At 36.9% G+C, this 21,470-nt stretch overlaps 3 protein-coding genes and 1 pseudogene across 5 annotated transcripts; 3 read left to right on the forward strand and 1 right to left on the reverse strand.

Annotated features, from left to right (window-relative positions):
• The first annotated feature begins 1,410 nt into the window (after positions 1 to 1,410).
• Positions 1,411 to 4,124, forward strand: LOC137741080 (alpha/beta-Hydrolases superfamily protein). Its single transcript, XM_068480889.2, has 2 exons — positions 1,411 to 2,011; positions 2,985 to 4,124. Exons 1-2 carry the CDS (start codon positions 1,572 to 1,574, stop codon positions 3,898 to 3,900), a joined length of 1,356 nt encoding a protein of 451 aa, XP_068336990.1. The 5' UTR covers positions 1,411 to 1,571; the 3' UTR covers positions 3,901 to 4,124.
• Positions 4,064 to 7,578, reverse strand: LOC137741063 (uncharacterized). 2 transcript variants are annotated; one of them, XM_068480870.2, is made up of 7 exons: positions 7,438 to 7,578; positions 6,552 to 7,010; positions 5,763 to 6,431; positions 5,113 to 5,559; positions 4,825 to 4,997; positions 4,551 to 4,734; positions 4,064 to 4,323 (listed from the first exon to the last, which is right to left on the reverse strand). In XM_068480870.2, the coding sequence occupies exons 2-7, from the start codon at positions 6,969 to 6,971 to the stop codon at positions 4,234 to 4,236; spliced, it is 1,983 nt and encodes a 660-aa protein (XP_068336971.1). In that variant the 5' UTR covers positions 6,972 to 7,010; positions 7,438 to 7,578; the 3' UTR covers positions 4,064 to 4,233. The 2 variants fall into 2 exon arrangements, with proteins under 2 accessions (XP_068336971.1, XP_068336978.1); XM_068480877.2 differs by having other exon boundaries at positions 7,430 to 7,569.
• Positions 7,579 to 12,286: 4,708 nt separating this feature from the next.
• On the forward strand, positions 12,287 to 15,168 carry LOC137743221 (U-box domain-containing protein 30 pseudogene; annotated as a pseudogene). The gene has a single exon (XR_015957060.1). The product of XR_015957060.1 is annotated as a U-box domain-containing protein 30 pseudogene (transcript).
• Positions 15,169 to 18,685: 3,517 nt separating this feature from the next.
• On the forward strand, positions 18,686 to 21,460 carry LOC137716967 (uncharacterized). The gene is made up of 3 exons (XM_068456303.2): positions 18,686 to 19,271; positions 19,770 to 19,957; positions 20,402 to 21,460. The coding sequence occupies exons 1-3, from the start codon at positions 18,779 to 18,781 to the stop codon at positions 20,960 to 20,962; spliced, it is 1,242 nt and encodes a 413-aa protein (XP_068312404.1). The 5' UTR covers positions 18,686 to 18,778; the 3' UTR covers positions 20,963 to 21,460.
• The last annotated feature ends 10 nt before the right edge of the window (positions 21,461 to 21,470 follow it).

Consider the following 21,470-nt stretch of genomic DNA (forward strand, 5'->3'; position numbering starts at 1 on the left):
ACGATAAACAGACACAATTTGAGGATCCCAAAATTCTCATTCGATTTGGAGCCCTTCATCTGTCTATTGCTCTCTCCTCTTCGTGACACCTGGATAGTAGTCATTGGCGGTTTAAAGGCAGTGACTGGGCTCGGTCTCGGTTTGCTTCTGCTCGGTTGCACATGCTAATTTTCCCTCCAAAGCCTGTCATGGGCGTAGCTTTGGGCTTTTCATCTGTCTTGGGTCCGTTTGTTGGACGTGAGTTTTTGTACATTTTTACAATGAGCCACTGCAAAAGGACTCTGTTGACAAGCGCGACTCCTAACTAACGAATCTATGACACATTTATGTAAGGGTAATCGGAATAAGAAAAAAGAATTGAATTTTGATTACGGAGTATTTTAGTGTTTACTAAATGTTAAGGAATCAAAAAAGTGGTGGAGCCCACATGAAACAAGGAATTCAATTCCTGAAATTGGAGTAACGAGATTCCCTAGTTTTGTGAGATATTTGAATTCCCTGAGGGTCAGGAAATCAGGAATGCATCTTTTATTCCTATTATGCCCTTACTTGTTTCTTATTATCCCAACATTGCCCTTCATTTGACACTCATTATGTCATTTTTAATAAATAAATAAAACCTATTTATATATTTTTATATAGATAATTTTATTATATAAATTTAATTAAGAATTGAATTTAATTAATTAGTATGAAAATAATTTATTTATGTAAGGGCAATTTAGTCATCAACTTAGTTTTCATTCCGATTGAAGTGAATTAGTAAACAACTTATATGAACTCAACATCATTCTTGCCATCTTTAATAAATAAATAAAACCTATTTATATATGCTTCTATAGATTAATTTTATTATATAAATTTAATTAAGAATTTAATTAATTAGTATGAAAATAATTTATTTATGTAAGGGCAATATAGTAATCAACTTAATTTTCATTCCGATTGAAGTGAATTAGTAAACAACTTATATGGACTCAACATCATTCCTACTCCAATTTCAGACAATTTTAGTAAACAACTTCAACAAGAATCTGATTCTGATTCCATCTCATTTCAATTCCTCCTCAATCCAATTTCCCCTCAATCCAATTTCTCTCAATTTGATTACAGATTAGTAAACGCGCCACTAGTTTGACTATAGTTTTTGAATTCTATATACAAATGATATTTCAAATTAGTTTAAACTCGGTAAAAGGGATACGAACTAGTTGGAACTAGTATGCCTAATTATAATAGTAAAAAGAGAGAAAAAGAAAAATCATCTAAAATTTCAGTGCAAGAAAAATTGAACTTAAGATCTTTAATCTGACACACGTACTTTTTTTAGCTTTTTGCAGACCCTCTTTGTTATTAGCCATCGGATTGAAAAATCAAATAAAACTAATAGCTAAAATTCAACGCAAGTGTATAAGAGACTAAAAATAGTGATGTTTCATGCCCCACTATAAATATCTTTATCTATGCGCCCAAACTAGATGAATATGCATGCATTACGTATCTCATTCTTAACCACAAACTTGTAGCAGAGCAAGATACTTGCACATTATCTACAACCCAAGGTCCCAAACATGATGACAGCCAAATCCAAAACAATCAGATCAGAGAACCAAATCATGAAGCCATCACCAGGATTGAAACTGTTGCTGGTGTTCTCATCAATGGTTTTGATGCTGTACAAGTGTCAGGCAGGAACTACCAACCTCCACCCTCTGATCTTAATACCTGGGAATGGCGGGAACCAGCTGGAAGCCCGGTTAACCAACGAGTACAAGCCCTCCAGTCTGTTATGCAACCGTTGGTACCCGTTTCAGAAGAAGAAGGACGGCTGGTTCAGGCTGTGGTTCGACCCGACCGTCCTCATTGCTCCGTTCACCAGCTGTTTTGCTCAGCGGATGACGCTTTATTACGACGCAGTTTCGGATGATTACCACAATGCCCCTGGGGTCCAGACTAGGGTCCCTCACTTTGGTTCCACTGAGTCACTTCTCTACCTTGATCCCCGTCTCAAGTAAGCTATAACTTCGTGTTGTTTCATAACTAGGTGCCCTTCTGCATTTTTTACAGCAAATGGTTTTAAGAACTGATGAATTTATACTTGTTTGAAGGTTTAGAATCTAAAGAATGATTGATTGGTTACTTAGATTAACGGTCTGATAATATAACATGTTAGATATAAGATACTATAGTTTAGGAAAATTGCTAAGATGAAACCACTTAGGTTGTTGCGGGTGTGCACAAATAACACTAGAAAGTTTATTAGTCATAATTTACCGTCCAAAAGTTTATTTGTCATAATTTACCGTCCAGACTCAACTTTAAATGCGAATGTACTTTATCTATAAAAAAATTCCCGTTGAAACACATTATATGTCATGTAAGTGGAAATTTTCGTCATTCCATGACTCATAAACGATTTGAAAATAAGAATAGCTTTTATTAAAGCTCGTGGGAACAACAGAAACAAAATAACTTCAACACAACAATTTTGTTGTCCCGATTAGCTTTAAGCAACACAGTTATTAACCTAAACATGGCGAAAATTTAACTAAAAATTACTCATGTATGCGCTATGCAGTACATTCACACTAAAAATAGTCTTTAAGTGGTAAATTTGGCAAAACATAATTTTATAGGAGTTTATGTTTTTAGAATTATGTTTTAAAAACATAACCTCCCAAAGAATTCTATGGGAGAGCCTAATGGTTCTTGCCTAGTTGGGTGTGCTCCCCAACCTAGGTTCGAACCCCGAAGCTGTCAAAGTGGCCAGACACTGGTGCAATGCACAATTGGAGCATTTCACATGCACCGGAGGGATTAGTCCTTGGGCCTAAGCCTTTGGGATACCCTTAACTAAGTCAAAAAATTAAAAAAAATTCTATGGGAGGTGTATACACACCCTTAAGAATCTAGATGGTATATATTTATGCAAATTAAAATTAGTTGTGTTTGCACTAATAGTGGCTAGCTATATATATATATAGGCACATCACAGGATACATGGCACCATTAGTGGAATCATTGGAGAAGATTGGATATGTCAATGATGAAACCCTATTCGGAGCTCCATACGATTTTCGATATGGTTTGGCACCAGAAGGCCACCCATGCCACGTCGGCTCCAAGTTTTTACAAGACCTAACACATTTGGTAGAAAATGCAAGCACTTCCAATGGAGGAAAGCCAGTCATACTTGTGTCACACAGCTTAGGTGGCCTCTTTGCTCTCCAACTCCTCAACCGAAACCCGCCGTCTTGGCGGCGACAATTCATCAAACACTTGGTTGCACTCTGCGCGCCGTGGGGTGGCACTGTGGATGAAATGCTCACGTTTGCTTCAGGAAACACTCTAGGAGTCCCGTTGGTGGATCCGTTGCTGGTAAGGGGGGAGCAAAGGAGCTCAGAGAGCAACCTTTGGCTGATGCCGAATCCTGAAATATTCGGTCGGAAAAACCTGCTTGTGATCACCCCAAATGCAACATATTCGGCCTCTGATGTTCCACGATTTCTTGACGACATTGGATTTCGAGAAGGTGTTCATCCTTATAAAACTAGGGTTTTGGGTTTAATGGAGGAGCTGGTAGCTCCTGGGGTGCCTATTACTTGTGTTGTTGGAAGTGGTGTGAAGACAGCAGAGACTCTGTTCTATGGAAGCAACAGTTTCGATGAGCAGCCTGAGATTGTTTACGGGGATGGAGATGGGACTGTGAACATGGTGAGCCTGTTGGCACATGAATCTCTGTGGTCCGATATGAAAAATCAAACTCTGAAAACGATCAGAGTTCCGGGAGTGTCTCATACAGCAATGCTCAAAGATGAAGATGCACTTGATGAAATAGTAAGGGAAATTTCTGGTATTAATTCCCAGTTAAGTTTTGTTGAGAATGTAAGCGTTCAATGAATGGATGGCTATGTGGGGATGCTAGCTATTCTTCTCTTCGGAAATCACCACTCCATCGCCTTCAACTGGCCAAGAACATGGAGTATTGAAATTGATGGAGTTGGCCGACCTGGAGCAATTATTCACAAGGCAAGAGATTGCTGCAATCATTCAGGCAATAACATTTTTAATGTAAAAACTGAATTTATAACTATTTTACTCAATTCCGTTGACACGAGATAAAAGTATGAATTATTTGTCTATTAAACTAAATTCACATGAATACTGACCGAAGAAACAACTAAATTCAAAGGCTTACAAGTTACAATTGAAGAGCAGTCTGCATTACTAATATCACAAATCTGGCAACGAAAGTGCACTACTGTCTTTTAGAGTCTTGCGCGCACGCCAAGATACATCAGAAGCTGTCTTTGATGTTCCCATCTGTAAATTTGAGGAAAGAAATAAGGTCCTTAGTAGATTAAGCAAGTCCTGATATCGGATTACAAACTAGAACAAAACGATAGTGTCGTTCGCAGAATCGCAATTCATTTGCTTAATTATGTCCAAGAAAACAATCTGGAAAAAGAAAAGTAGCCTTCTTGTTACAAAAGGAAATTGTAGTTTTTCTAGATTCTAGAGATGCTTGCATAAGCCAGAGGAAATCTCACCTTGGTCTCCATAAGCCAGAAATCTCGCCACAAGCTTGAATCTTGGTCGTAAGTCTGTAATGCAGAAAAATACAACTTCCGGGCATTTTCAAGACCAGTTTTATCACCATTTGATGCAAGGTTTGTTTCCAATTCAATGCAGGTCCTATATAGAACTAGCCCAGGGCGTGGTAAGCCTGTAAAGCTGAAATTCAACTGATGCAAGCTTAGACACTTCTTTGTAGGCAAACTGCATAATCTAAGATGAAATATAATAATGGAAGAAAGGGCCTACCGCTTATACATCTCTCTAGCATGTGCAATTCCATCTTTTTGAAGAACAAAATTAACAATAACAGAAGAGAGGGAAAATCCTTCGTCACTGCCACGATATTCAATTAACGATGTAACAGCAACCTCAACCAACATGTTAAAATAATGTTTTTGAATGGCAAAGAATTTAAGGGCCTGCAATATGGGGTAACGTTAAAACTGTTCTCACCAAGATAATTGGTAATTTCTCACAGTTGGTAATTACAGTCATAGTTGGAGTTCATCAAATTGAAAGGTATGGATAACATACCATTACCCACAAGCTTTCAGCTTCTGAAATGGACAGTCTTGTCAAACCATCTTTTACAAGTTCAAAGATCGATAGCAGCTTATCTTTGCTCGGAGAAATAAGATCCCTTGTGAAGTGCTTCATTTCAATCGAGGCCCATAATACCCGTACCTTTGCCGAATTTGGAAATTTTCCGCAACAAAGATTTTGTGCCAGTTTCCGAGCTTCATCCACTCTTCCAAGTTGCAAATAAAATGAGATATGCTCACAGGCAAGTTCCTCATTAGTGCACCCGATTGTATCAGCCTTTTGGTAAAGGCCCAAAAGACGTGAAATATAACTAGCAGATTGACTGTCTAGAGAAGGCTTCTCGTCTCCTATTAGAAGAGCTACAGTACCCATCAGAAACTTTGCATAGTGCTTGAACATTATGGCTGAAGGCAAAACTTTTATGGCATCCTCATAGACCTACCCACAGCATGACATCCATTTTATTTGTCAAATAATTATAGATAGGGACATAAGATATATACACACGGAATAAGATATATACAAACGGAATCTAATTCAGTTTCAAAACAAAGCATAGGTGTTGACCAATTACTCAATAGAAGACTAAATAAACAATTCCAGTAGTACAGGATTTGGTCAGTGATGCATGCATTTAATACCTGAATGGCTTTTCCAATACGAGAAAATGTGATTTCTTCACTCATCTCCTCCTGTGTATTTGCAGGACTGTATTCGAATTTAGCAAGCCAATCCCAATACTCTGGTTCTGTTGAGAAGTCTCTCTTCATGTCACTTAGTACTTCCTCACGCATTTCCCCAGACTTAGCCAAGTTGATAGGTTCCAAGATCTCCAAAAACCGCTTTCTCAGCGTAAAGCTAGAGGGAAGAGCTTTAACTGCTTCACTGTGTATGGTTTTTATCACGCCAAAACCTACCTCTTCTAATTTATCAACTTTCTTCGTTGACTTGCTTTCTTGGATATCTGACCCTTCATTATTATCATCATTTTCTCTTTCTTCATTGAGAGGCATGTATAAATCTTTGTTTTCACTTTTCCATTGTTGCTCATCAGCACTAATCTTATCACGAACCAGACTACCCTCATCCTCTCCAAGAGCAACCTTCCGAGCCTTTAGTTTATTAAGGAATGTGAGTTCCATCCGGAGATACTCTATCCAAAGATCTTCTGAATTTTTGCAAAATCTCAACCCCTGTAGCATTGTATTACGGGCAGCTTCGACATTTGAGTAGTTGTCGAATTCCCAAGCAGCTTTATATATCCAAACAGATGGCTGCTTGGAATGAAACCCGATTACCTTATTCAAGACCTATAGAACAATCCCAAATCCGAAATAAAAATAAATCTACAGAAACAAGTTTGAATGCAGTAATCAACACTTAACTTTTTAAGTTAAATTCACTCGGTAACAAGAACCGTTAACAATTACCTCCTTGATCCTACCATTTCGTCGCTCTTTACAAAAGTCTAGGTAGCGAAACCAGAGTTCAAGATCGCCAGTGAACCTGGTGACGGCAAGCCTATAAATATCAAGAATCCTCCTGACACCAGCAAAGTCCGAAACTGACTTCCTCTTCCTCTTTTTCTTCATCTTCGTCTCCTCATTATCTTCCCGCTCAGGCAACTTTGCCTTTTTCCTCAAGTGCCTCAGCTTGTCGACCTTAGTCTCGTAGTCAATGTAGGCAAGGTAGTCCTCCTTGAGTGGGCTTGGCCGCTTGAGCCGGAATTCAAAATTGCGACGCTGCTTGACAATCTCAGCAAGCTCACGTCTCGTGAATAGTTCCTCCTTCTCCAGGTCGTCCAACTCCGGGAGCATACGCTCCATCCGGTACTGGACCACATCCGCCATTTTTTCTTACAGCTGACAGAGTCGACTTCCGGAATCCAACTGGGAATATAAATTCATGTCAATGAAATCTTGCTGACAAATAACAATATCTCAAATCTGCTTTCTCACAATGAAATTGGTAACAAACAAAGTGGCAGCTTCGTAAAATTGTCGAGCTACATGTCGGTTTACTACAATAAGCATCCTATCCAGAACCCCCAAATTCAAAACCCTAATTTTAAAAACACAATTTCAATTCCCAGAACTTAAATCTTACTGTCTAAGTTTAACTAAGTGAGTGGACTACCAGAATCGAACCCAAAATTTACAGTCCCTAAAATGAATTTCAAAAACTTTAAAGTAAATTTACAATCTTTAGCCTAAACTGGAAAGAATCAGCCGCTCATAAACCACCAAAAAAAAAATCAAATTTCTTGGTCAGAGAGAAGAAAATGAATGCAATGAGCTGAGAAAATTACATAAGTACCTGTTAGCTGCACAGAGACTGCAATGGAACCGAGTGCTGCTGAGTGCTGAGGTAGAAAATCGATCGAGAAGACAAGCCTAGGGATTGAGCTTTTTTTTCATTTAATGAAATTTTTTTTTTAGGGTTTTAGGGGTTTAAGCGACGTAGGAAAAGTGGGCTAAAGTTGGGCTTCAGTGGGCCTAACATCAAAAGAATTTGGTTGATTTCTTTTTTTTTCTTTTTTTCTCTTTTTTTTTTTTGGTGATAAACGGGGCTAAAGCCCAAAAAACAAACTAGATATGATGCAGTTTCATTACGACTCATGAAATCTCGACAGTCCAATATGATATTTGCCAGAAAAAAGACTTGGAATAAAAACTTTAAGATAATACATGGAATAATTGGAGTCAACGGACTTGGCACAAAATCGAAGATTTATACAGCCTTTCACTTAGTAGGATAAAACTCTATTATTATTGTTGTTTTACGTTACCATTTTAAAACAGTGCTCGACAATCCACATAGTCTATTTTTAAAATCACTCTTTTAATATTCATTTCTGAAAAATAAATCAACCAAATTCTTTTACGATAAAGAGATAAAGTTTTCTACATTTTTTTAGTGATGATAGACTCACCCCATTGTCCTATTACTACACCCACATTATAAATTCACCCACCATAAAATTTTATTTCTCCACCCACCATTATTCTTAAAATAACCTCTAATGTCTAATTTTTTAAAGAATAATATTACTATGTTTTTTTTTTTTTTTAAACTTCATGCTTAGCCGCACTAGAACCTCCTCCCACCCCCATCAAAAACCAAAACATTTTACCCTACTTGGCGGCATCTCCTTTGGAAATATAGAGAAACCAAAGGGGAAGGAAGAGAGAAGCACAGGGGGAGTTTTCCAATACAGAGGCAGATTGTTCCAAATCGATTTATTCCAACTGAAATTGGGTCTTATTCGATTTTAAAATCTGGATTGTTGTCGTTGTTCGTTAATGAGGAAAAAGGAGGAGATGATGGAGGTGGTAGTACCAGAATTGAAAGGGAGAGTGGGGTGGTGTTTGTTGCTGGGGAGGGTAATGGATGATTAGGGATTTGATAGTCGTCGGTCCGTTGTGGATGATTTGGAAGGAGGATGGATTTATTTTTACTTTTTTTAGTTTTGGTTTTTCTTTATTCTCTTTTAGTTTATTTAATTAAAATTATAACGAATTTATAAATGTGGATTGAAAAGTCTTTTGCTAAAAGGATAATTATGTGATTAACATTTTTATTAAAAGGTTGGTGGGAAAATAAAACAATGGGATGGTTTTAGTTGCACTCTTTTGTTTTGTTTTTGTTTTTTTTTTTTTTGCTCGATATGCAAATAACTTAGCTCTAATTCCACGATGGAATTTAATAATCAACCCAAACCCTGCAAATAACTTAATTTTAATACTTAATATAAAAAATTTAACTAGTCCAAAGTGGGTGTATCTACCACTATAATTGTATCTTATGAGTTCAACCAACGTTTAGATGAATAAAATTCACAAATTTATTTGGTGCATGTACCACAATTCTTTCAAGAAGTGGGGATCATATCGATGGACTCAATAAATGACGATAGGTCAAGTGTGGAACAAAATGATTATTTTTTTGCTCATCACTCTTAAGTGGTGGTAATACTCACAATTCTATTTATGTCTGTTCATTACACATATACCAAAAATTTAAACTTATCTAGCAATAATAAATAGGTTAATAACCATCACCATAACTTCAAAACCGTGAGCAAAACTTTTTGCGGAATAAAATGCACAAATTATCTGTGCAAGTGCACAAGTCATTGATTAAAAAACATGCTAATATTTTGTATTTCCTAATACATATGTAGACAATAAAATAATTGACATAAATAAATGAAATTTATATCATGAACTAAGTTTATGATCAACTGTTAATAATCCACTTGCATTTCCTAATACGGTAGGATTACAGTTTAGTGATGTCTTCTTTTTTTTGTTTTTTTTTTTATACGTATAAGTGCAAGATTTTAAATTTAAATTTTGTAAATGATGAGTTCGTTATTAATTTTTTAATATTTATTTTTACATATAAGTGTAAAGAAATACCGTTAATTAATTAAAAATAAATAACTTAAGTGTGTGAATTAAGTGATTTTGTAATTATATTTTATTTGAATTTGGTATACGCTAATGGAGCGAGTGAGTGAGCTATGTCTCGTAATTGATTAACCATAATAATGTGGTTCAAATGCAGCTTTGATGAGAAATGAACCTAAAAGTCATTTACAATAAAATAAGGGAATTGTTATTAGCACTTAAAAATCTCATTATGCACTCTAAAATTTCTATATTAAGAAAAAAATATTTTTAAGAAATGTAGAATGAAAATTTTAAAATGTCAATAACACTTTTTAAAATAAAATATTATTAGATAGTAGCACTAAATGTATAAGTATAAATAAAAGCATAGAAGTTCGGGGGAGGACTGGAACCCCGTGGGGCGGGACCCACCAGAGCGTGGCTTTCATAAAGTGGCAGACTGCCAGCTCAGTTTCGTTTGACCGATCCTGATTCCTTGTGCGGTCTAAAGATTTGCAATTTACAATTTCGTCCAAAACAAATTAAAAGGAAAATTTTGTATTTCATTTTTTTGGAGTCCTCGATCGGCAATTTTTGGCTTTCCGGTGTCCGGTTTGATCACTTTCAAGTCTTTTGGGAGGATGCAGAGAGTGCGTATTCTCAAGCACTTGCTTTATCTCGGCCAATCACCTGTTCCCACATGGCCATGGGAACTGTGCGTCCCGAGACCCAGACACTTTTCTCTGTATTAAGCCACAATTAATTATTAATTAATTATTGTGTGTAACTGTGTTTGTGCAGTATTATTGTTTAAAGGTGGATCAGAGTGAAGACTGGGAAGTAGAGATTTGACCAATAATATTCTTTTTTTTGTTATGTTTTTATTTAATTTTTGGTCTAATATTCTTTTCTTCTTTACAGTACATAATGAACAGTCTTAATGTTGTGGTGGGTCCAGAAAGATCCTCTTTGGATTCTCTTTATAAGGATTTTAGAGATTTACAAATTATGTCTGTTCATTATATATTGTACGGTCAGTTTTCGTCATATATTATTTATATTTAATTTTAAATAAAAGTATTTAAAATGATTTCTAGATGTACGATGTACAATAAACATACACAATTTAAGAATCCCCATGTAGGTTTTGCAAATTAGATCAATGATCAATGGCCCCACACAAAAATAGCTCCATATTCCAAATTTCCAAGTTCAAGTACATGATAAATTTTTTAGTGTTCATAGAACACTGCTCAAAACACCGAGTATTATAGTGCACTTGATTGACATTTTTTTTTTGAGCTTCCAACTAATTTTATTATTATATTTAGTGTACTGTAATGTTTTCTTAGTACACTAAAAATTCTCTTTAACTACAAAGCTTTTTTGGTTTCAATCTTCAAACACAAAAAGACTTTGAATAGTTTTATTCCAATCCCTGAACGGCTGAACTCTAAATTTTTCATTCTATACATAAATATTGTTTGGGCGAAATTAAAGAAGGATTAGATGAATAATAGTTTATGAAACATAACTTAATTTATCAACATTTGCACACCACCAACTTATTTTCTTATTTGTTCTTTCAAATTCGAATAACAACTAACGTGACAACAACTAAATTAAAGAAAAATATAAAATGAAATTCATATGAAAAATATGAACAAGTAAAACCCACTTAATAAATTTGATGAGGCATTTAATATTTCTATAATTTAATAAAACTACTGAAGTTAATACATTGTCTATCATCTTAAAATATTTCTCCAACCATTCCATCCAACCACTACTTTTTCTTAAAATTTTGTATGGGTTCCTCCAACAATTGTATGTATATTTTTTTTAGGGTTCCTCCAAAAATTATATGTATATATACTTTTAAACAACTAATATTAGTTTAGGCAAATGCTGGTCATAGGTGGTTGGATCTGACCATGGGAGACATACCTAACATGACAAGATTATAGTTGTGGAGAAGAATAACTTAACTACTCTTTAGGATTTTATGTTATCACGTATTTTAAATTTTTCACTTAATATTGTATAATTTATTGGAGATATTGTTATTTTAAAGTTTTTGTTTCATACAAGTTATTTTTTATGGACAACTTTAAATGCTCTTTTACTTTTACGGTTGATATGTGGTTGCTTAATTTTTTTAAAAAAGTTGTTCCTTAAAAAAATTGGGACATTAATTGTGTTTGGTAAATGACTTCAAAACAGTAGAAAGCAGAAGTAATTCTGTTTTTTTTTATTGGAGGTTGTGAACAATACCAATTAATGAAACTTTCATATTGACAATCATATTCCCATCTTTTTTTTTTCTAAAAGAATTTTGATCACTATAGCTTAAGAAACACTTATTTACTTTTTTTATTTTTTATGGCTGTTTATTCTCAAACCACAGTAGAAACTGCTACCACGAACTAGACTTTGGTAGTTTATCTGTATTTTAGTGGTATTAAAAATAAAAGTTATAAAAAAGGTGTATTATGAATATGTAGTTTATCAGTCAAACACACTTTATATTCCAGTCAAAAGGAGCCTTTATCCTAACTTGCATCGGTTGCATAATTACGTTGAATATCAATAATACCAAAAAATAAAATAAAAATAAAACACAAAATATCATCAGATATGTCATAGTACTGTGACTGTAGCTATGACTGCACGTGTGGTGCACAGTTGCTCAAACCTGAACTTGCCGCCACCGGCTATACCCGGTCGCCCTCGCATACAAATCCATAATTTTCTTTCAAAAAATTAATAAAAATAAACAAATTTTTGGGGGTTTTCGTCACCTGCCCCCACAAGAAGACCAAGCAGGAGCAGTGGGGGAGACTGTGCGGAAGAAGGTAGCTTTAATTTTTTTTTTCTCCCTCCCGTCTTTTTCCTCACTCGCTATCAATGGTATGCTGAGCATTTTTTTTCTTGTAAATTTCAATTCTTTCTGGGAATTTGATTTATATTTTTAATTTTTGGGTCATTTGGGTTGAGTGGTATGAGTGAGTTTGGTATCTTTTTATTGCTTTTGATAGCTTTTTCCCTGATCTGGGGGGTTTATTTATGATTTCGAACTTTTTATTGAGCTTGAAGAGGAAGTGAGTGAGTGAGTGAGTAGAGAGAGAGAGCTTTGGTATTGGAGAAGGAAGATTACTAGTGCTACTAGTTGATGATTTTGCTTGATTTGGTGATGAGAAAATGATGGGGTTGTGGTAGTGGTGGTGGAGGAGGCGAAGGAAGGTGGGCCTTTTGAGTTTTGACCATAGAAAAAAGAGATCAGATAAAGCAGGAAAAATTGGGAGAGGAGGAGGAAGAAAATAAAAGAGATCCCCTTTGCATTTTGATGGTCTTTGTTGCTTGTATTTGTCAATGAGAAGGTTTAGCCAAAGAGAGTAAAGGAGAGAGAGAAACTCTTCCTTCCTTTCTTTCACTTCCACACTTCTCTCTCTAGATTTTCTTTGCCGCACGCTTGTTAATCTCATGATGGGACAGATTGGTCTTCGAGTTGAATCCTTGTTTTCTGGTGTTTGTGGGTTTTGGGGGTGTTGAAGTTCAAATCTCAAATACCCAATTGTTGTTTTGTGTGATTTTGTTCTTGGTCTGAGGAAAAAGGGGTTTTGAAATTGCTTATGTACCATCCATCTGGGTGGAAAAGAAGTTGTGGGGGGATGAAGTTTGATGCAGGCAGTGGTGGGCAGGTTCTAGATCTGGAAACCGCGGTGAAAGATGGGATTTTGGGCGGCGGAGGCGGGTTAATTTGCGGTGGCGGAGTCGGTGTTGTGGCGGAGAAGTTGGATCTGAAGAAGATGATTGAGGAGCTGGAGTCCATTGAGATTCCTTCAGTGTTCATCTGCCCGATTTCGTTGGAGCCAATGCAGGATCCGGTGACCCTTTGCACGGGTCAGACCTACGAGAGATCGAACATTCTCAGATGGTTCTCTTTGGGGCACTACACTTGCCCCACAACAATGCAGGAGCTTTGGGATGATTCAGTCACGCCAAATAACACCCTTCACCAGTTGATTTGCAGCTGGTTTTCTCAGAAGTACGTCGCGATGAAGAAGCGGTCAGAGGACGTGCAGGGGAGGGTTCTGGAGATTTTGGAGACATTGAAGAAGGTTAAGGGCCAAGCCAGAGTTCAAGGTCTCAAGGAGCTCAGAAGGGTAGTGGCAGCTCATGCTTCTGCTCAGAACACAGTGGTGGACAACGGGGGTGTTGCTTTGATCTCCTCTCTGTTGGGTCCTTTCACTTCGCATGCCGTTGGGTCGGAAGCAATTGGGACTCTTGTGAATTTGGAGCTCAGTTCAGAGTCCATGACGAGTCTGATGCAACCTGCAAAGGTTTCGTTGATGGTTGATATGTTGAACGAGGGATCGATTGAGACGAAGATCAATTGCACGAAATTGATTGAGGTTTTGATGGAGGGCAAGGATTTGGAGGCGGAAAATGTCTCAAGCTTACGTCTTGTGGTTGGATTGTTGAGATTGGTCAAGGATAAAAGGAACCCTAATGGGGTTTCGCCTGGTCTCAGTTTGCTCAAGACAATTTGTTCCCACGAATCGGTCAGGAACTCGGTTGTGAGCGTTGGGGCAGTTCCTCAATTGATTGAGCTCTTGCCCGGTTTGAATCACGAGTGTTTGGAGATAGCCCTTCATGTCCTAGAAGTTTTGTCAACACTTCCCGAGGGAAGGCAGGCTTTGAAAGATTGTCCCAAAACAATCCCCAGTGTAGTTAGACTACTGATGAAGGTTTCAGAAAGCTGCACTCAGCTCGCATTATCGATCTTGTGGGCGGTCTGCAAGCTCGCGCCAGACGAATGCGCTTCGCTTGCGGTAGAGGCGGGTTTGGCAGCCAAGCTGCTGCTTGTAATTCAAAGTGGTTGCAATCCTGTATTGAAGCAAAGAGCTGCTGAGCTCTTGAAGTTGTGTAGTCTAAATTACACCGCTACACTATTCATTTCGAAATGTAAGCTTACTAGAACAATACAATGAAGTAAAAAATGGCACTTTGTTGATATACATTCTCTCAATTTTTCTCTGTCCCAATGGATAAAAGGAGCCGCAGAGCTTGTTTGGGATCCAAGAAAATTCAAGACAAAAGGTCCTATGGTGTTTCTGAGGTACCCATCTTTCTTGTGTATACTTCAACATCTTTGATTTGGATCGATTGTTTCCGCCACCAGAAGAAACATCATAATGTGGGTCGATTTGGGCAATGTATTTCCATTTTCTGGTAAATATGATACGCTGATCCATCCGGGTGCCAGTCGGACCCAAGATTTGCTGATCCTCAGTTGTACTACAAAGCCGACAAGCTCGAAGCGGACGCGCACTCTGTTGCAGTTTTCGAATTTGTAATTCCACTGTCCATATCAGCTGGCAATTTTGAGCTGAGTTTGCCAATAACCCTCAGCAAGTTTGAATCCAAATGGAGTTAATATTTTTGTCTCTCACAGGCAAATTGTTTGTTCTTTTTTTTTTTTTTTTCAATTTCCAGAGTAGGGCAGTTTTTGTTATTTATTTATTTTTATCATGTCTCTGTAAAGAAGTTGAGTGAAGGTGAAAGCTTCTGTCATGAGCTCTGAACTGTCAACTGTAGTTGATGTTGCTTGCCTGCACTGCCTAATTGATTCTCATACTTTTCCCATCAAGAGTTTTGAATTTCCATTCACTTATATTCCACCTATTTATGTTTGACACTGTACCGTTCTAAGTTGGAGTAGTTCAATTCTAAATCCCGCAACGAAAGAGATAAACATAAGGAGATATACAATCGAGAATATCTAGTAATCTTCTCCTTAAATGACTCGTGATCTCGTTATAGACACTAAGAGATATACAACCATAGTAGAAAAATTTTAGTAGAGCAACTTGAACTTGGTCAGACCTAGGTTGAGACCACATGCATTGGGAAAAAGAACCTATACAATGTCGGATGATACCCAAATACATAGTAAGAGAATATTCAAAATAGTACCTACACGAGGGCGGATGATACCCAAACACAAAGAAAAACGTTTTCTTGTGAGAGTGTTTGACCATTCGAACTACCAGGTTGACATATCAAAGTTTTTACCATAGGAGAGAGTTACAAATCTTTTTTTTCACCTTGGATAACTTGAGATATTATAGGTGAGAGATGGGTGGGAGGGATATAGATCTTCTCCATACCTCATTATTTGGAGCCCAAGGAACAGAGATCGCCCAAATTGATCGTAATCTTTATTAATTCATTTCGCTGGTTCATCTCACACAAATCAAGACTTCAGATCTCTTTTTCTCTCACAGGACGGTCCGAATTCCATCATCCTTAGGTTTTGAACTATGAGGTCAGGAGAAGATTCAAATTCGGGTGAGAGGAAAGGGAGGATTTTGGGTTTTGCTTGTTTTGTTTGCCATTCATTTATTGTACGGGAATTGAATGGCAAGGAAGAGAAAAAGTGAACAATGTCTTACTCTCTGGAAAAAGCTGGTACAGCAGAAAAGAAACACAGGAGGTTTCTTGTTTCGTACGTGAATGGAAAAGGTTAAAACGACAAAGGGGTATAAAAATTGACTGAGCTTTTAATTACTCATCATTCACATTTCATCATCGATCACCAAAGTAATTGGACCATCATAGTATTAAAAATAAATTCCAATGAAATTCAGTGGACAACATAAATTAAGAAATATCAGAGAAAAATTAGCCAAATATTAATCCCAAAGTCCTATCAGTGATCATTGATCATCGTCTTAAAGATGAAATTTGCAGTGCAGGGTCCCAACAGCTAACATTCCATTTTAGGGTGAAAAATGCTTTGCTGTTGAACGAAGAGTCGAAATCTGATTATAAATGAACAAGTGTCTAATTATATTTTTCATTTCAATTATTCAAATACGTGTTTATTTATGATTGGTTTGCTCTTCTTTTAACATTGAAGAAGGGTTATTCTTTATCTGGGTTTCCAAAGTTTCAATATTTTTTTTATAGCTAAAGTTTTTGTATTGCTGTAAAAATATTTATAGTGTAGAATGTAGATTCCTGGAAATTTTAACATTTCAAAAATCAAACTATAAAAAACGGAACTTGACGGTTTTTTTTTATTTTTTATTTTAACCCTAAAATGGATTTTTGAATGACTAAATTTGGAAATCTATACAATATACGAAATTGTTCTTAACGCTCTAAAATATTTATCACACCATAAGTTCATAATAAGTTTTACAAAGTGTTGTTTAAGGATTCGTTTGTGATTCCTTGTGTACGAAGCACGTTTACTCATAAGAGTTTATGTTAAAAATGAATTCATTATAAACATGTTCAAATTTTTACTGAAAACTCAAACACATCCTAAAAAACACACCTGAAAGTGTTTCTTAAATAAGTATTTAGCACCCAAAAACACTTCTAATTTTTTTCTGTCAAACGCAGTCAGGATCCCCTTTAGTTGTAAAACAACGTTTTTAAACTTTCCAGAAGCAATCTCAAATGGACCTCAAATTGTGTGTTACATGCTTTAGAACTTTAGTCTGCTCGCCTGCTCAGAATTAACTTTGTTGAAACTTAGATGTCGAAGGGTGGGGTTTAAAGGGCCCTCACATTTCACTTTTGCTGTCACGAACGGGTGCACATGGACACTTCTTCCTTTTGGGCCCTTTGGTAATGAAAAGAAATTTGTCCAAATTTTGGAGTGGAGTGGAGTGGAGTGGGGGAAAAGAGGGTTGAAACCTTGTCTACTTGAAAAGGAGAGACGACGACATTGACAACCCAAAACTCCTTTTGCGACAGTTGCAACATCTAGCATCTTTGAATGGATATACATTAACAATAATGTAGCCAAAAATAAAAAAAGAATTGAGTATTTAAAATCCTAACATTTTAGTATTATTTCTAGATTGGTCTCGATATTTTTAAACATTTCAAACAAGTATCTAATCTATTAAAAATGTCACATCCGTTAAGCATTTGTTAAAAATCAGCTAAATCAACTAGTCATTTAAGTATAGCCTCCACCAACTAACGGTAACCACCACCCTAATCAGGCCATCACCTTTAAACCCAACGCAAAACCACCAACTCAACCTACCAACATTGAGACGAAGGTCAAGCAAATTGTTGAAATAATATGGACTTCTTATGTAACTTTTACTTACTTGGGATGAAACTTGTAACATTTTCATGACTTGGCATCTCATACTGGAACTTAACGAAATTTGTTATTTTTGATAAACAAAACATTTTTTTCTCATTTTTTTTTTCAAATAAAGAAAAATAAATGTTACTCAAAGCAACTCATCAATACCTTCATCTTTTTTGTTATTTTGTCAAGCAACTTCCCTGTCTGGACCCATCAATTATCTGTTATTTATTTATTTTATATAGCATTATAAACATTAGGTATGTATATGCAAATTCAATTATACTCTTTTATAGTCATAAAATTCAGTTGTAATATAGAATTAGTTTCGTTGCAAGTGGCCATTTACCATAGTGATGAAAATGCATTGAGTTTTTGCATGACAACATGGTTCAAACCCCGTTGATGACTAATCTAACATCGAATTTAACAAAATATATCGTTTGACAAAAATATAAATAAAAGTAGTTTCTCGAGATAGCACGCTATGTGAACTTGTAACATCAGAATCCCTCGTGACAGACAGTGAACTTAAGTCGTATTTGGGTTTTTTAAGTTGGAACTCTTTTATTGCATTAAGCCCAAAATGCATTTAATTCATGGGCTTCAAGCTTGGAAAGTAAAGTTTCATTCACCTTTCTACTGCCCATGAAAATTCTTAATAAGAAAAACTAATGAAAATGATTTAAAAGCTTTGAGTTTTAATCAAAAGAATAAAAAGTTGTTGTGAGTGAATAATATCAGAAATGATATTTTAGTATAAAAATATCTTTAACGTTAAAAGTGAACAGTATTATGAGTATTTCGTTAAGACACCATTCTTAATATAATTTCGTCCTAATCGTACGACGTGTCGTTCTTAGGCACTTTTCGAGCTCCATATGATTGAATAAATCATATCCGGATCTACCTAAATCTTCTCGTGCCGGACAAAATAATTCGGTTGTTTTCACCCGGGAACATGCACACGTGTCGCTATCCCATATGCTCCACGAACATCGACGACGGCAGTTCAAAACACACCGGAACTCTTCCCCGCACTTTCCCGAACCTTTTTCGAACGTCCCATTTCCTTCATTTTTTTTTTTTTTTTTTTTCAAATCCGTCACTTTTTTCTTCCACTCCAAAAAAAAAAAAAAAAATGTCATGGCTCGCTCGCTCTCTCGCTGACTCTCTCCGGCTCGACGAGGACGGCGACGCCGAGAACGACGTCGTACCCAACGAATCAGCAATCCCAACCACCACCGACAACGACGTCGTTCGAAGAAGCGAAATTGAATCTTCAGATAAGGAGAACGAAGACGACGACCAGACCCGAGGCGTGAGGGAAGATTTGGACGAATTCAAGCAGACGCTGACCCGTCAATTCTGGGGGGTCGCATCATTCCTCGCTCCGCCGCCGCCCCCACCGCCCCCGCCGTACCCTTCATTGCCATCCAGTAATCGAACGGATCCTCCCGACATCGGTCGATCCGAACCGCCCGATCAATTGGCGATGGATTTTGGTGAAGGAGAAGAGGAGGAGGATTGCGCCGTAGGGGTCACTGAGGAGGTGCTGGCGTTCGCGAGGAACATCGCGATGCATCCGGAGACGTGGCTGGACTTTCCTCTCGACGAAGAGGAGGATTTGGGCGGTATGTATGGAAATACGTATACGAAATTGTATACTGTATGTATTTTTCAATGTAGGATTCAGATCTCATTGGCGAATTTTTGAAATGTGGAAAATTTCGTGCAGTTCAAATGTATATTGCATTATTATCCTTCAAATTGCTGGGTTAATCTTCGAATTTCAATGTGTTATTGAAGATTCATTTGATTTTGGTAGTACAATGCATAAGGTTGTGGCAGTAGAGTTGCTTATGGTTCGTAGCTTGTCTCGTTGCGGTGATGGATTTTAATTTTATGCACAATGCAGTTGATATTAGTCGCAGAAATTTGAGATAGTGCATTGTAAAATTGTTGGAAGATGGGTTAAATTACATTTGGTTGGGGGGCGGGGAGGGGAGGAATGGAGGGAATACTTGAACATAGGTTTTTTTATTTTTCGATTTTCTTGATCAAGATTGTTGCTTTTTCTAAGTATGCAGTTTTGGGATTGGTGTCTAATTGATACACCTTTCTTATTTTAGATTTTGACATGTCTGATGCCCAGCAAGAGCATGCTACGGTGATTGAACATCTTGCGCCAAGATTAGCTGCTTTGAGATTTGAACTCTGTCCGTGCCATATGAGCGAGAGTTACTTCTGGAAAGTCTATTTTGTTCTTCTGCATTCGAGGCTCAATAAGCAGGACGCTGAGATCTTGTCCACACCCCAAGTAAGCTTCCCTCTTTGTATTATTACTATTAGTGTCTGCCAGTTAATTGATTAAATTTGATTCTTCTTCCAACTTAAACCCTGAGATTTAAAGTTATATTAAAGTGGAATCAGTTGACACTATAAGGATTAGTTGAACTTAGTAACTACACTTTGTGGCATTGTAATGATGGAAATGCTGCTTCATGCCATTCATGATCAGCTCGATTGTATATCACAAGTCCTCGTTGTTATTGGATGCTAGTAGCTGCTTGAACTCCTCCATGGGGTTGTCCCGGGGTGGAATTTCGTAGTTCTAGATGTTCAACTTCAATAGTCTATTTAGGTTGCAGGTGATCTTCCCGGTTTGGGATAAAGTTAGGATTTAGGAATTCTAGATGGTTCCAGAAAAATGGCACTATTTGTTTGATTAGAAATTTAATGTAGTATATCATATTGGTCGCAGGTAATGGAAGCCAGAGCAATGTGGATGCAGGAGCTACATTGTTATACTGCATTAGAAGATGATCAATTTGGAAGAAACCCTTCTTTTTTAAAAGACCATTCCAATATACTACATGAAGATTGTGCTCCAGTCTCATCCTGTAGTGTTTATTATGAGGACAAGATGCTAAGGACATATCCTTGTGAATCAACAATGTCCCCCACGGCTTATGAGACTGAGAAGCACCCAGTTGAGAGTGATGAAATCGCATTTATTGATAAGTCTGTTATTGAAGAAAAGCCCATCATTAAGAGTGAGGAAAAGAATCTAACAGTTGGTCCATCCTCGAAGATGCTAGATAATATCTACGAAAATGATGACGATGATGACTGGCCAGAGGAAGATTCAGAATTAGATGGGTATAGTGGAACAGCTATTCACGCGATCAATGAAGACGACATATCTTTCAGTGATCTAGAGGACGATGATTTCCTTACATCCACAAAACTCAAGATTGTCTCAAAGGAAATAAGAAACCACCAGGAAAGAGAGGTAACCATCGGCACATGCTCGGCTCGTTGAATAGAAGATGGAGCTTCAAGTCCATGGATGAACTGGTAGTGGCAAGGACACTACCGCTTGTGAAGTATGCTGTCCTATAGTCCTGCGCTGGGACTCTTGTAAATGCTTGCTGATTGTCCTGCTGAATAGTCCCGCTGGGACTCAAGCCTCTGGTTTGTTCTAATACCAAATTGTACATGATATGTTGATTTCTTGTGGTCCAAATCTTTACTGAAAAGTATATGTTCGATTGGTTGTGATAGGATTGTAATTACAGTTGAGAGAGAGAGAGAGAGAGAGAGGTTAGAAGTGGTCATTTCATCCATGAAATGTCTTAGAAAGAAAATATACAAACAATTTTGTCTTTCTTGTTATATATTTTACCATCTCCTCATGAACTTGTACTATGTTTCTCGTTACGAGGCAGCCAAGGGTTTCTCGTAGCGAAAGCTACAGAAGATTAAGACCAGGCTTATCAATATATCTGGAGCAAATTTCGATATTTTCTCCTTATGGTAATTAGTTTGTT

Source organism: Pyrus communis, chromosome 15, assembly GCF_041283825.1.
Source record: "Pyrus communis isolate YQ-2024b chromosome 15, ASM4128382v1, whole genome shotgun sequence".
Lineage (NCBI taxonomy): Eukaryota > Viridiplantae > Streptophyta > Magnoliopsida > Rosales > Rosaceae > Pyrus > Pyrus communis.